A 16,023-nucleotide genomic window follows, 5' to 3' on the forward strand; every position below is an offset into this window, starting at 1 on the left:
ATGGCGGGTGCTGACTGCCAGGTGGGCCCGGTACCGCGGCGAGGGTCGCGCCGGAGCTCTGGCTCCCTCCTCCGCGGGCCGGAGGGCGTCCTGAGGCGGGGCACCCCCTTCTTCGGGCCTGGAGGGGGGTCGGCCGTCAGGAGGACGACTGCTGGCGGCAGGAGGGAGCTAGGCCTCTTCCCCCTTACTCTTATAGTGGGGCGCCGGGTGTTTCCCCATCTCCGAGGGAGCAGGGTGGAAGGGCGGTGGGATTTACCTGAAGGTAGAGTAGGGAGCTGCGCTGGCGTTGCCCGGGGCGAAGGGCTCGGGTCCCTTCGCTGGTGTGTGGAGCTGGCTGGGGGAGTTAAAGCGCCGTGGGTGTGAGTGACTGCTAGAGAATGAAGAAATGGTGCTCGCCCTCCTCAGGTGAATGCTGGGGAAGAAAAAAAGGCAGACTGCGGAAAGAAAAAAGTGAAGGAAGGGGCCGGCGATGGAGGGCGGACGGAGGTGAGCTGCCCTTGTGCCGTGGCGGGGGGGGGTTGAAAGATGCGGTCTTGCGTACTGCTGGAGTTTATCCCTCTGAAGTGTTTTGTCATGCATTACAGTTACTCCTTTTCCCACTATTTTTTATTTTGCTAAAGTTTTCCATGAAGTGACTTAGTTGCTTTTTACACCTGTGTAATGGGAGAGCAGCTATGATTTCCATAGTTGCTCTTTTCACTGTGCCTCTGTGTGCTCCAGGAGGTAGGCAGCAGAACTCTGGGGTGAGGAAAGCGGGCATAAGGTGCTTCGTCTTTTCTGTCGTCATGGTGGGTAAACACAGATCTCTCTGACTGTGCACAGAGAAGGCCAGCTGCTGCCCAGCACTAATCCTGAGCCAACTGCATAGCTGTATAAACTTGGTTATGCCCAAGCTGATAGCCCCGATGGCATTATATGACATGTAGACTGGAGTCAGTTGCTGTCTCAGAGTAGAGGTGTGCCCTTAGTTTTTTTGACCTAATAAGCAAAATCTATTTTTATGTTGAACTTCTACAGTCTTTTCAAATTGATTATTATCCTTGTGTAGCTTATTAAACAGGTGTTTAATAAACTATGTAGTAGCTTATTACCATATGTGTGATTTGTTAAACAGGTGTACAGTGGTACATTTCAAAGTAATAGTTTTCATTAAGCTGAAGTCTTCTAACATTACTATATAATTAATACTATATAATTAATCTGTAATAAGAATGGTTATTTGTTAGATATAGCACATATATAGATATGGTCATATACCTGCTTGTGAAAAGTATATCTCTTCTGTTTGCATTGTTGACATAATGCAATACCAGATTACTCTCAATGACCTATTGATTTTTTCCTTTCTCTTTATTCATTATATGTAGCTGAATCCCTGGCCTGCATTTATCAATGAGCGTTTAGAGATGTACAATAAACTTAAAGCTGAACATGATGCACTCCTTGCAGAAAGAGCTGCAAATGACAGTAAACCCATTAAAGTTACATTACCTGATGGCAAGCAGGTTGATGCTGAATCCTGGAAGACTACTCCTTATCAAATCGCTTGCGGAATTAGGTATGATTCTATTCTGTGACACACTCGCTCATTTTCAGTCAGCTCTGAAAGGTTGTGGCTGTGAGGGTACGGGTTATGTATAATTTCTCTCTTTAGTCATTTATCCCAACTCTTCTCAAGGCATCTTGTGTATAATAAACTGGAGGTAACCAATAGGGTTCTAGTTTTGGAGTGTAATTTTTTTGCCTTATGAAGATACAGTTTCTAAAACTAAATAAGACTATAATTGAGATCTTTTAGACACACATTTCTTGCATATTTTTCATGCAAGTACTGTCATTGCATTAAGCACTAATTTGCTAATAAATTTACTCTTATCAGATTGAATGTTAGCACATGCAAGCTGGTTTGCATTGACCTGGGGACGATGATTGCTGGGTGATTTCAGAGAGAGTTAACAGTATGAGTATCTTTCACTTAACTGTGTTTTTACTTGCATGGCAGATACCCATCAAAAAGAGCATTGCACGTTGCCAGGTTACTCAGACTTGCTGTGGAGTAGCTCTGTCTTTTTCTGCAGTAGGATTTTGAAGTCAGGTTAGTGCTTTGAGGTGGCTGCCTCTAAGCCAAATATGTTAATTAATGTATGAATGTCAAGTATATAGTATGATTTTCTTCCCTCTGAGATGTGAGTAGGATTCTCACAAATATTCAAGACTGGATAAACTGCTTTTTTATTTGGAATTTATATACGGCACCTTACCCACTCTGAGCACTCCTGAAAATCTTACTCAATGTGGAGGGCAAATTTGGGGAACTTCTATTTGCTGATTTCAAAAGATTACATACTGTGTATTTATTCTGTAGTCAGAGCTTAGCTGACAACACTGTTATTGCTAAAGTGAACAAGATGGTTTGGGATCTAGACCGTCCTTTGGAGGAAGATTGTACCCTGGAGCTGCTTAAGTTTGAAGATGAAGAGGCTCAAGCAGTGAGTATCTTCAACCAAAATTTGTTTGCCCTTGGATTTGCATTAAACTCAGCCTGGAGTAGTTATTTGCATCTTTGCTGTGTTCACAAGGTGAGGAGGAGGGAACAGGTTTGCTGTCCAAGTACCTCTGCATTTTCTAATAGTTCCTTACAAGGGAGTTGGGGTACTGCGGCTAGTGTACATTCTGCTGTGTATTTGCAGCTAAGTCTGCTAGCAGTTGCTGTAGCTTATGTCAAGTCTGTTCTCAGTAAAATTTTATATTTGCAACCTTCATGTTAATGTAAAGTAGGTATTTTGAACTGACCTCTTCAGCAGTGACTTTGAAAACAATACTGAGTGCAAAAGTACTGTCTACGTGCAATCATAAAAGTACCGAGTAGGCTGATCTTTTGCTTTGTACATGCACAAGTATGTACTTTGTTTTGGCTGCTCATTCAGATAAGTGTGGATATCCAGTAAATCTGTAAATACTGTCTTTAGAAAAAAATCATGTGGTACAAGAAGCTGTCAGTCAAACTTAACTACATAGGTCTTGTATTCAAACTTAGGTTTTTCATATTGGCTAAATGAAGGCTCCTGTGAGATTTATGTTTTCTGGTCCGTGCAAGTAAAAGCAGACTGAGTCCTATAGATTTGGTTTTAATTTGTCAAAACTTCAGTTGTACTAAAGATGGAGTGTAATTTTTAGCTTTATGAACTGTTGTACTTCAGCGCAGGATTTCTGATGCATAAAATCTTCAGATTAGGACCACAGCCTTATGTTGAAAGTGCACGTTTTGCTCTTTATGCAGAGCTGACTGATTGAAGTTCAGTTAAAAAAACAAGTTTCTGAATTAGTTGACTGACTTCTTGACAATAATTGAATCATTTCAACAATAGTTGAAAATAAGGTCTATTTGCTACGAGGCTGTGTCAACAATTTTCCAGTGTTACCTTTTGGAAATACTGATGCTTAGGATGAGAGTGTTGCTGAACAGGTCACTTCTGTTCTGCAGACTGCTCTGATGTGAGATCTGCATCAACACTGCACTTAAAAGCAAGTGTTTCAGAAAAGGTTTTAAATAAAATACCCAGAAATGCATTGTGTGTATTCAGACTCATCCCCTCTGTTTTTTTAATTCCATTAGGTATACTGGCACTCGAGCGCTCACATAATGGGTGAAGCTATGGAGCGAATCTATGGTGGCTGTTTGTGCTATGGCCCACCAATAGAAAATGGATTTTATTATGACATGTTCCTTGAGGAAGGGTAGGTTTTATATTTTTCTTTTGTAGGAGTCGAAGGGGGACGGACAGCAGTCACAGCAAAATTTCTGTAATCTGCTTGTTCCTGCAACAAAGTCATCTGCACTACTGCAGATTCCTTTATCCTTTGCAGCGCGTCCCATCCACAAGCTAGTGCATTGCAACTGAATCAGAAATTGCAAGTGAAAGCAATTATGATTCACTTTTGTGTGTGTTTATTTTAGGGGTGTATCAAGTAATGACTTCTCTTCTTTGGAAACGTTATGCAAAAAGATAATGAAGGAAAAACAAGCCTTTGAAAGACTGGAAGTTAAGAAGGATACGCTACTTGAAATGTTTAAGGTAGGTAGTTTTAGGAGGTTGTTTCTAGCATCGTGTTAGTATAGTTATTCTTCAAGTATTTATAACTTTAGCCATATGTTCTGTTAGTGGTATAGGAAGGCCTGTCAAATTAACTTTTTAAGTTGATACGTTGTTATAAGTTCATTTGTGATGTTTAACCAAAAAAATGAGCAAAGATATAATTTTTAGGTTCTTGGGAATGTGCATTAGATTTTCTTCTGTAAGAATTCACATTCTTGCCTTGGGTGGCAAGGATGGCCACATTCTTAATCTATTTCCTACAGATGTAAATTTGCAGTATATTACGTGCAGTTGTCTTATATGCCTATATATATTGGCTGTTAGTAAAATGCTGTGGTAACACTGTAACTGCATGTGCTGATGCATTCAGAAAACTTTGTAAAACATTTTTTAGAATGAGCACTTCTGAGAAAGTCCAAGCAACACTAAAAGTTGATCCTCTCTCTTTAGTACCTAGCTGCAAATAATTTTCTGGCATTCCTAAGGTAGAAGTTACTCAGTTTTCACTGTCAGGACATCAGGAGAATCATAGTGTCATGCAGGTTGGAAGGTGCCTCCGTAGGTCTCCAGTCCAATCTCATGCACAGGGCATGGAGTCAACACTGAAGTCAGACCAGGTTTCTCAGGGATTGTCCAGTTGGGCCTTCAAAACCTCTAAGGAAGGAGACTATAAAACCTGCTCTCTGGGCAGCTTGCTCCACTAGCTGACTGTCTGTCTGTCTTTTATAATGCTTTTTTGATGCAGCATAGCATCAGATTTACAAATAATTTGAACTGCTGGACAGTTCTGTCATATAACAAGGAGTTAACAAATATGTGTGCTGCTTTTCTTCTCAGTATAATAAATTCAAGTGTCGCATCCTGAATGAGAAGGTCAATACTCCAACGACAACAGTATACAGGTAATTACTCATGCATCATAATATTGCTGGATATAACTTTGTAGAATGAAATATACCAAATAAATGTTTTCCTATTCTTAGGTGTGGTCCCTTGATAGATTTATGCAGAGGGCCTCATGTCAGACACACTGGCAAGATAAAGACCATAAAAATTCATAAGGTAAGTGCCTTGGACAAATGTTTTCACTGAAAGTACGTTGCTGTCTTTCGGCAATACGATGGTGGCTTATCCAAAAAGGCAGTGTGAAATGGGTAACCTGGCTGAAAACTCAGCGTAACAAATTGGGAAAGGGTTGTGTGCTAGAATGGTATTCAAATGGTATGAAGCCCAACTGCATGTCCAGCACAGGTGGGAACATGAGTGTGGCTTAAGGCTTAGTTGAACTGTATCAACTGGAATTTATAGTTTTGGCTCAGCTGATGGTTATAGCTGAGTGTGAATAAACAGTAGGAACAGGATGGCTACAAAGAGAGCAGATAAGCTAAAAAAAAAAGACGAGAGGGATATTGAAACTATTTTTGCATATTCTGTTCACCGGTTCTTTCTGGATTTTTCTAATCAGTCTCTGAATTTAAGATTAAAACTCCTTGTGCCTTAGTTGTTCCACAGTAAGTATAGTCATTTATTAATAATTGTATGTCTTTTCATAGCAGGCAGTAGTAGTAAAACGTGGAGACTCCTTCCTTTCTTCATTTTTTCATTTATTTTTTGCATGCAGAATTCTTCTACCTATTGGGAAGGCAAGGCTGATATGGAATCCCTCCAGCGGATCTATGGAATTTCATTCCCAGATGCAAAAATGCTGAAGGAATGGGAGAAATTCCAGGAGGAGGCTAAAAGCAGAGATCACAGAAAAATTGGGCGGGTGAGACAGTTTTTCTGGTAATGTATTTCACAAACACTGTGTGGATGGAACCCCTTAATTGAAGCATCTGGAAGACAGCATATACTTGCTGCTGCAGCCAAGGTGTGACACAATTGTATTTTCAGCCGAGTTGCAAAGTCAGGTACTTTTGAAGAGCATCAGAAGTCCTAAAGGAAATAACTTCTCTTTAGACTTGTCACGGTTTTAAACGTGGTGACACCCTTACTCCACAAATCAGTCAGAACAGAATATGAAGACTTCGGTCTGCAAATCATGAACACTTCATTGTGCAGGCAGTGCTCGTTCTTATGCAGTTTGCTGCATCCACTTCACTCACAGTTCTTTTCTTCTGTGTGATTTCAGAATCCATAATACATTTTTGTTTGGCCTTTTTTTTAGATGTAAACCCCTGTCAGGTAATTGATAGTCTTGAACAAGGTTGGTTGCTAGGACATCAGGAAAATATACAGAAGAATTCACTATATGCAGTCCTCGAGCATGTGAACAGTTTGTCAAAACATTAGCCAACTACGGTTCACACATTCAGCTGACGGGCAAATAATTAGAGAGCTGCAGAAGCAGAACTAATCGTTACTTATCAATGTCCAAATGGAGCTGTGGGGGCACAGTTAGGAGTTACACATAAATGTGAAGTTTTGGACCATCAGTAATGAAACAGGAAACTGAACAATCTCCTTCCTCTATAAGTACTGATGGAGATACAAATACTAGTGAAAATGCATCTAAGCTATTGGTATTGTGCTTTTTTTAATTAAAACTGGTAAGCGATGCCCAGTCAGTAGTAACTCATTTGTGAATTTTAAGTGAAAAAGCTGATGTACAAATACTAAGTTGTTCAAATATTATTTTTCTGCAGGACCAAGAACTGTTTTTTTTCCATGAGCTCAGCCCTGGTAGCTGTTTTTTCTTGCCAAAAGGAGCTTACATTTACAACACATTAATTGAATTCATCCGGGTAAGTAAATTGTTTAATTTTAGAAAAATATGTAACAGTGCGCTACATATAACAGTATTAATAGCCCTCCATTTCAAGTTAGTTTTAGTAGCTTAGATCTGTGAGCCACAGAACTAAAGAAACCTGGTGTCTTTGATTTGGTCTTGTCACAATCTCTACTAAATTACGTTTTTATCAATACTTTATACCTGCAGTTAAAGCAGTGATAATGATGCTTTATAATACGAATTCTTAGACATCTAATAGTACAGCTAAGCTCATACTGCATTTTTTCCACTGATAAGTATTGATTGGTTTTAATAGTTTACTGAATTTGTCCTTGTAGAACCATCTGTTATGAAATTATGTGTAGAAAAAAAATCCTGATCTTCCTGTTGTAATATTTAAAGTCTGTTGTGTTACTGTATATTTGAGCTGCAATGTACTACCGAGTGTCATTGAGTAATTAGAGACTGCTGCGTTGCTTGCAGGGAGGAAGCTTGTTCTTCTTGTTTACTACAGAGGAATTGTTTGGGGAAGGGTGGTGCTGGTGGAAGGGATGTATCCTGGCATGTCCAGCTTGAATTCCCTCTCCTCTCCCTCTCCTTTCCTTTCCTCGAGCAGCATTTGTATATTTTTATGGCTGCAGATTGAAGGCTGAGTACCATTACTTTTGTTTGCTTTAGCGGTTGTTTTATATACTGGGTCTGTTGTTTTAGAGTGAGTATCGAAAACGTGGATTCCAGGAGGTTATCACTCCAAACGTTTTCAACAGCAAACTATGGATGACTTCAGGGCACTGGCAGCATTATGGTGACAACATGTTTTCCTTTGAAGTGGAGAAAGAGATCTTTGCTCTGAAGCCTATGAACTGTCCCGGACACTGGTAAATACATAGCAAATCCAGTTGACGATGATGCTGATTTAAAAAAAAACAACCCTGTTTCTTTTGCCTGCTTAATTGTAAAGACGGCTATCTTCAGGTATCCAGATATGACATGCTGCCAGGAGTGATGTAATTATGAGTCTTGTTATCTGTGTGCTCTCTTAACTTGAAATGTTGAGAAATGTAATTTTTCCATCATTACAGTGACTGTGTTTTAGACTAGAACCTTACCTTGGTACTGCAAAACGTGGATATCCAAAATAGATACTGGGGCGTTGTCAATTTTGTGGCAATTCAGGCATTCAGGTTTTAATGCTCAGTTTTAGGAGCTGTTTTATCTTCTCTCTGCGAGGTGGAGGAAGCCTACCGGCTATAAAAGGGTATCTGCATTTGTTTTCCTGGCAAAACTAGATGTGAATGATGGTTGTATTCACATTATGTCATTGGAATTATGGGCATCTGCTTAGGTACTGGCTGCTTCTTATTGGCTGTTCTTTGCAGAAGTTTGATACTGGATGAGTTTCAAGTAATTAACTTTTCCTTCAGCCTTATGTTTGATCATCGTCCAAGATCATGGCGTGAGCTGCCATTACGGTTGGCTGATTTTGGTGTTCTGCATCGTGATGAACTGTCAGGAGCTCTTACAGGACTCACTCGAGTACGCCGGTTCCAGCAGGATGATGCTCACATATTTTCTGCTATGGAGCAGGTATGGGCTGCTTAAAAGCAGTATATAATAGAGTATTAAAATCAGATTAACTGATTTTTCCGTATTTGATACTTTATTTCTATTCTCATAAAGATTGAAGAGGAGATAAAGAGTTGTCTGCAGTTCTTGCGTACTGTATATGATGTCTTTGGATTTTCCTTTAAACTGAATCTCTCCACTCGTCCTGAAAAGTACCTGGGAGATATTGAAGTGTGGAATCAAGCTGAAAAGGTAACCTGTAGTCTTACTAACTTTTTATATGAAAGCAAAGCTGGAGCTGGAAGTCCTGTAAGAGCACAGTGCCTTCTGAGCTGTACAGTTACAGCTGGACATGAGCAATACAACTTAGTAACTGTCTTCAATTCAGCTCAGCTACTGTGAAATAGCTTGTTCTTCATACAGAAGCAATCTTCATGTCAGAATCAAATTACCGCTCTGCCCGCCTCGCTCTGCCCCTCTTTCTCCTTGTATTTTTTTTATAATTTAAGAAAAAAATAAAAGAGGAGGAGAACCAATTCTGGCAGCCCCTGTAATAAGACTTGGTCATCTTCCAAAAGTGAGGTTGCTTTCACAATGAAAGGGATGGGGTTAGCCCCTGCAGGTGCAGCGCTGGCAAGAAGGTAGGACAGGAAATAGACATTACGTGTATGAGGGTGGATCCCCTCTCAGTATGATCTACAAACTTTAAATCTAGCATAAAAAGTTCTTGCATCTTAGCTAATGCTGCTTGTTTGGCCTCTTCCAAAATGAATGCATTGATTTTGTTTGTTTAAATTTGGACTAAATTCTTTTTTTTTTTTAGCTGGGGCTCTTCCAAAACTTTATTTTTTTCAGAAAATAAATGAGTTGCAGCAGTAACTGAGAAGTACTGAGAGTTTGGTAGTGTCGCATATCTGTAGCAGCAGGCTGACCTGACGCGGTAACACGGAAAGACAGCAGATGGTTGAGAAACACTGAGTGTATGTGTCCTTTGTCTCTAGCAACTTGAAAACAGCCTCAATGACTTTGGTGAGAAGTGGGAGTTAAACCCTGGCGATGGAGCTTTCTATGGACCTAAGGTTCGTATGTTGCTAACCCCCAGCTGGATAAGGCTTTTAATTCTGTTTGGATGAGGCAGATGAAAATTATACAATTCCTTGCTTTCCATTGATACTACTGTAATCTTGGCAGTAGGGGTAGCATGCAAATACTGTTCTGTGGGGTTTTTTCTGCTCATCTGCTATACTGCAAAGTCATGTGTTTACAAAATGATGCTAAATGTCACTTATCCCAGAAAGACAAGTGTTTGCCATCTATTTGTGTACAATGTTTGCCAGGTGACTTCAGATAGATACCTGGCCAAGACAAAGTCTCCATCTAGCTAACATCCTGCTCTAAGTTAATTAAACAAATATAGATGGACACTAAATGCTGTTAATACGCAAAGAATGCTTTTCATATCTTATCATGAGCAAGGGGGAGAAAATAGTATGGTGATTCTCTTGGGTTTTATTTATGATCTCCTTGTAAAGACAACTTTTATTTTTCACCTGTATTCCTGCACATTCCTTTCCAATGTATAGTCTAGTTATAACTAAATTTTTTCAGTGTCAGTATGCATTTCTAAAGCATTGGTGCTGTTTAGGTTTGGCTGGAGGATGTAGAACAAAACTGATTCTTAAACTGATGACCTGGTACAAACTGGGATTAAGAAGAGGGGATTTTATAGTTATCTAATACCATTTTAGAGATGATGTCTGGCTGAAATTTTGTGGGTTTTCATATACATAAACTCTTGACATACTTGAGAGAGAAATAATACTTTGTGATCCTGTGATCATGTGTCTTTAACCCTCATTTCATTAGTTAAACCCAGTTTACATCTATAAACTATTTGTCTTCTGCTTAAACAGAGATCATTGGTTTAGTGGGAGACATGAACAGAAGGTGGCACTGTAAGATCTGTGTTATCAGAGCAATTGCTGCATTAGAAATAATCCTTTGTGCCATAAGTGAATCATAAGTCATACAACACAAAAAACCCAGCTTACTGGTTAAATAATTTTTTTTAAACTTTCTTTAATGTTGCTTTTACTGGCATAGTTTTGTAGCTGCATTGAGTTGCCAGTGAGTTTTGTTATTTAAAAAGCCTTTTGCATTGGTTTTGTGTTTTTTGGTTTGTTGTTTTTTAAGCTGTCTCTTCAGTTTGCACAGATTAAATAGGGCTTTCTATAAATTTCCTGGTATCTTTGAGTATAAGGACAGAGCATCTTACAAAGTTACTTGTAGGTTTTTTAGGGATTTACACTACATTTATGTCTATGTTCAATGATCTAGTAAACTGTTTCTGATTTCTCTCCTTGTATGCTAATTGAATCAACTTAATTTTGTGGGTTGTAGGTGAAATATGTTATAGCAGCTAATCATTTATAATGTGAAATGCAAACAACATTTAGTAGTTCCCTAGTTGATTTGAAAGAAGACAGATATCTACAGGAACCTTTGCTGACCTTAATTAAGCTTATACTTGCTTCTGATACGGTCTAGCCAAAGTAAGGTGAGCAAACATGTAGCACTTTGCACTGGTTTAAATGGAAACCAGTTACGGTTACATTTTTAAGTTAAGCCCTACATCTAGGGTACCTTTTAACTATTTGGATGGGTTGTTTTCTGCTCTGTAACTGGGTGATTTGAAATTAAAGAAGGACATAAATAATTTATTTTGATACAAGCTCTTTAGTGAGTAGCTGAACGATGATAAACTCTGGCTTCTGAATGCAAAATTGAAAGACATTTGGAACTTCAGTTAATAAAACACTGATCTGTTTGTTTAATACATAAATTAAAATAAGGCTCATAGCCCCAACATACAGCCATACTGGTAAAAGAATGAATAAGAGAGCAATGTGATAAATAAGGTCAGGACACTGTAGATCCACTATTTTCTATCTGTCCCTTGCTCTGACTTGTGTCATAAGTGTACTCAGGATTAAAGTGTAAGATGTAATAGAACAGGCTTGACTGTAGATAGTCATAGTCAGAACAAGTGTCATTGATTAATATGATCCCTACTGGCAAGTGGAATATTTAACAGTAGGATTCTCAACCCATGTCCATGCCCTGAATTTATAAAACAAGCTACCAAATATTCAAACACTGCATAATAAGGGAGTGTTAAGTTGGACAGTTTGAGGCTGAAGAAATCTCATTTGTGGTGAGACATATTCAGTCCTGATCTTGCACTTACACTTGCTTGTGTGCTGCTGAATTCACTCAGTGAAAAGGCCCATGAAAACGCATTGCAACTCACAAAAAATAGTCTGAGGTATTAAGTGTAGTTTTGCCCTGGAGTAAGGTCTCACTACTTGCTCACCCAGTTCTTAGCTGTAACATTTTTTGTGTCAGAACCTGCAAATTGGTTATAGTCCTAATGTAGGCTGAAGTAAAAGCTTGTTGTCTAAAACCACATATAGTTCCTCTGCACTGAGTGAAACCTTCCATCGTAAAACAGTGAGTTTGCTTTCAGAGGGTCATGCTTGTATCTTAAACTGTAGTAAAAATTTATGTCTTTTTGCTTCTAAGATTGACATTCAGATTAAAGATGCCATTGGCCGCTACCACCAATGTGCTACAATCCAGCTCGACTTTCAGCTGCCAGTCAGATTTAACCTCACTTTTGTCAGGTAAGCACAGAGGCTGGTGGTTTTAATTGCTGCATAATCTAACTTCCCTATCTCTTACAGGCATGAGTTTACATCAAGAAAAAACGTTACATTTAAAAAAAACTCCTTTCTTCACAGCCATGATGGTAATGACAAGACAAGACCAGTTATCATTCACCGGGCTATCTTGGGATCTGTGGAGAGAATGATCGCCATTCTAACTGAAAACTATGGAGGCAAATGGTAATGTTGTAAAGTAGATTTATTATGCCAGTTTGAGCAAACACTTCACGTAGAAGTGAGATTTATCTCCAAGCATTCAAGAATCAAGAGGGTTTGTTGTGCTTGGTTGCTACAGAGACATGCCATAGGCATACCACGGTGCAATTCCTTACTTACCTTACTTAGATACTAAATAACTCTACATATGGTAGCCTCTGCATGATACCAATCATGCAGGTGCAGCATACAGCTTGTCTGCCCAAGGTGTTTATCTCTAACTTTGCTCTTGTAGCTGGGCTGCCTTGCAGCACGTCAGTTATGTAGGTATGTCTCCTTTACCTGCTGCAGTATAATACCTGATAGGGATGACCCCTCTGATTATAACAAGACTCATAAAGTAAATGTTTTCCCATGATTGGTTAGTAGTAAGATCATCATCTCAATTATGATTTGTTGTCTGTTGTAAAACACAACTTGAATCAGGTTACAGAGTACTTTTGTCCACACTGCAATTGAACTCGGTTCTTTTTGGGAGATAAGTTTAATGAGTATAGGGGTGTCATCGCCTCTGAGCCCAACCTAAGCAGCTGGCTTTATGAATCTCTCCTGTAGATTTTAGTCCTGTTAATAGGATTTTTCATACTAAAAAAATACTGAAAGCTATATAAACTTGTTTTGTTTGTTTATTGAAGGCCACTCTGGCTGTCCCCACAGCAGGTAATGGTGGTACCAGTGGGACCAACGTGTGATGAGTATGCTCAAAAGGTGATGTATATGGTTTGGGGGCTGTTTTTCAATATGTTGTATTTAGTTGAGATACTTCGTTATTAATGATGAACAGTATTCATCCCAGATAAATGTTACAAGTCTTTGCATATTACATTGTACCATTTTTATCTTACAGTGACAAATAGGTGATGAAGTTGTAGCTGTACCTTAAAAAGGACTTGAAATAGATTTAGGGTATCTAAACAAGAAATGCTGACCTTTGCAAGGCTTTTATTTTTGGAAAACTTAGTTTTTCTCTTTAGCTCAAAAGCTGCCTTACCTTCAAATTCCAGTCTCCCATGCCCGTATGCGTCTTGCAGTAAGAAAGATGAAGATGGGTCTTTGCATGTTTAGCATCCAGCAGACCTTTTCCTGTATTTCTTTCAAGCACACTATACAAGTCTACAAGTCATAAATAGTTCATTGTCATGAATATCCTGTAGTGACAGTTTAAATACTTCTTCTCCTAGGTCAGGCAGCAATTCCACAATGCTGGATTAATGGCAGATATTGATGTAGATCCTGGGTGCACACTGAACAAGAAGATCAGAAATGCTCAGCTTGCACAGTATAACTTTATTCTAGGTAATGTATAGTGCATTTGTTACTTTATCCTGGCTGACCTTCTTACATGGGTTATAGGATCTGATCTTTCTTCTGTGAACAAGGCAAAGAGTGGTACTAAGTGTTTTAGGTCACTTTGTTCCTAAGAGTCTCTGTTCCAGAGAGCCTCTCCCGCCTACATGACAGGCATTGCTGGCTTGTATAGCTTCACTGAAATAAGGTCACTGTGGCCTAAGGCATTACTGCTGCTTTAGAAGAAGGACTTTGCTGTCTTCTGCTCAGCAAAGTAGGGACATACATAAAATCTTTTGCCCTTTATCGGTGAGACTGTTAAGTGATTTTCCATCCCCTCCAATAATTTATGCTCTTGTTTCAAGTGTAGCAAGAGAAGTACCTTTCACTGTGTTCAGCTGTGGTGCACTTCTGAGCTATACATGCATGCAGAGGAGAAAAATCTTCCACGAGGGGGTGATATAGGCAAAATTCGAAACTGACCAGGAAGTATGTAAGTTGGAGCATCACATTAGTCACGTCATGTAAACTGAGGGTCTAGCATTGGCCCTAGAACTATCTGGGATCCATTATAGTAGAAGAAGCCTTTGACACAGAAACTCTACCCTCAGAGTAATTGACAGAATCATGAATGAAGTTCATTTGTTCTTTAAAACTTCAAGCGTATGATACAGATAAGACACAACCACATTTTACCTTTAAGACCACAAACAAATGATCAGCCTATCAGGGGAAAAAAATCTCACCTAAATTATTTACAGAGGCTCTTTCAAAGAGTTGTCCCACTAAATGTAGATTGGGTACCAGAGAAATACGATCTCCTGTAGCTATCTCCAAGAATATTTTATAAAATTTGTATTGGTGATGAGACATACATATATTATCTTTTCCAATAAACTGTCTTGCTGTCTCTGTAAAGAAAACAAATAGCTATTAGTTACTTACAGTCAAGTTGTCTTTCTAACCTTTGCCAGTGGCATACTCCATGTTTATTTCTCGTTTTGACTTTGTGGTTCTCTCTAATAAGAAATAAGTGAAGCTGGACTTACTAAGTTTATTTTTCTCTTTACTGATACTTGCTAAGTTGCTATTCATAACGTACTAAAACCTATTAAATGATACGAGATTAAATAAGGCTGTTGGCTGTTACAAGTCTAAGTTGGGGGGAGCTGGGAGAAGGGCAAAAAAGGATTTGATGTGTTGGTTGGTAAGGTTTTTAGAATATTTTAGTAGTCTAAGTTTTAAGGGAAAGGGGGGAAAAAAGAGCTTGCTAAATGTTAAGTTCCTTCCTTTGCATCTTGGTTGTTTCTAGTTGTTGGTGAAAAGGAGAAGGCAAGTGGAACAGTTAACATCCGCACCCGAGATAATAAGGTGCATGGTGAGCGTACAGTTGCAGACACTGTGGCGAGACTGCTGGAACTGAAATGCTCTCGCTCCAGACAAGCTGAAGAGGAATTTTAACACCATCTGCTCTACCTGGCATAAAAAAAGATTCTAGTTTTCCTAATTCAGTTAGACACAGAGTTTTTGTGCTGAACCAGATTTGAAATATATTTCACATTGAACCTCTTGCTGATTTTAGCAGAGACTTTTCTTTAGTCAGAAATATCTCTTTTTGTAAAAATTGATTTTTCACAAATCTTGAAGGAAAATTTCCTGGTCTTTGACCAATGACAGATGAAATAACATGAAATGACTTTCTGTGACTGCAAGGGAAGATGGAAATGTTAATCGGGGATACTTATAGCATTCTAACTACTCTGTTGAGAATAAAACACATTTTGATAACAGATGTTTTTCATGAAAGTTAAACAAAAGACCTCGGGCTTAAGAAACCACATAGTAACCATGCACTGGAGAAGCTTTTGGAGTGTCTCGTTTAGCAAGGGAAGTGATAGCTTGCAGTCTTGTCTGCTGGCCTTTACCCAATTAAATATATTGACTCTGAACAGTTCCCAGTCACGTGAACAGGGAAATTGAAGAGAGGTCTCTACTTCTATAGCGGCTGGTGCCTCTGGGAGCATGTTGGCTCTTGCTGCGCAACACTCCTGAGGTGGGGCCCTCTGCTGCAGGGCACCCCGCTGCTAACGAAAGCCAGCCACACCCTTTTCCAAAGGCAGTATCTAAAATGTGCTGGCTCTGTGGGTAAAGTCGTTCTAGCTGTAGAACAGGGGTAGGACTGTCTGGAGGAGGTAGGGCATAGCAGGGCCAAAGCAGCAGCTAAGAAAAGCAGGATTCCTGAGAACAGTTCTGATCCCTGAGCTGTGCTTTCAGTAAGGCTGTGTATGTCACAGCAGAAACAAGAATGTACCAAACTAAAAAGGATAATGATTTTTTTTTTAAGACCAGTGCCTTTTTTCAATTTAATAGTGAAATGCTTCCTTCCCAAGCCTCTAGTCTA

General features: G+C 39.3%; 1 protein-coding gene across 2 annotated transcripts; it reads left to right on the top strand.

Moving 5' to 3' along the window:
* On the top strand, positions 1–15,083 carry TARS1 (threonyl-tRNA synthetase 1; the record flags this gene model as incomplete). Of its 2 annotated transcripts, none has more annotated exons than XM_082013200.1 (19): positions 1–21; positions 406–486; positions 1,368–1,558; positions 2,366–2,489; positions 3,617–3,738; positions 3,959–4,076; positions 4,935–4,999; positions 5,081–5,159; positions 5,719–5,865; positions 6,743–6,841; positions 7,540–7,706; positions 8,253–8,415; positions 8,509–8,646; positions 9,396–9,473; positions 11,977–12,077; positions 12,195–12,299; positions 12,971–13,048; positions 13,522–13,631; positions 14,935–15,083. In XM_082013200.1, 19 exons carry the CDS (start codon positions 1–3, stop codon positions 15,081–15,083), a joined length of 2,136 nt encoding a protein of 711 aa, XP_081869326.1. The 2 variants fall into 2 exon arrangements, with proteins under 2 accessions (XP_081869326.1, XP_081869325.1); XM_082013199.1 differs by having other exon boundaries at positions 12,971–13,043; positions 13,517–13,631.
* Between the last annotated feature and the right edge of the window lie 940 nt (positions 15,084–16,023).

The sequence above is a fragment of the Phaethon aethereus genome, assembly GCF_964289735.1.
Source record: "Phaethon aethereus genome assembly, chromosome: Z".
Lineage (NCBI taxonomy): Eukaryota > Metazoa > Chordata > Aves > Phaethontiformes > Phaethontidae > Phaethon > Phaethon aethereus.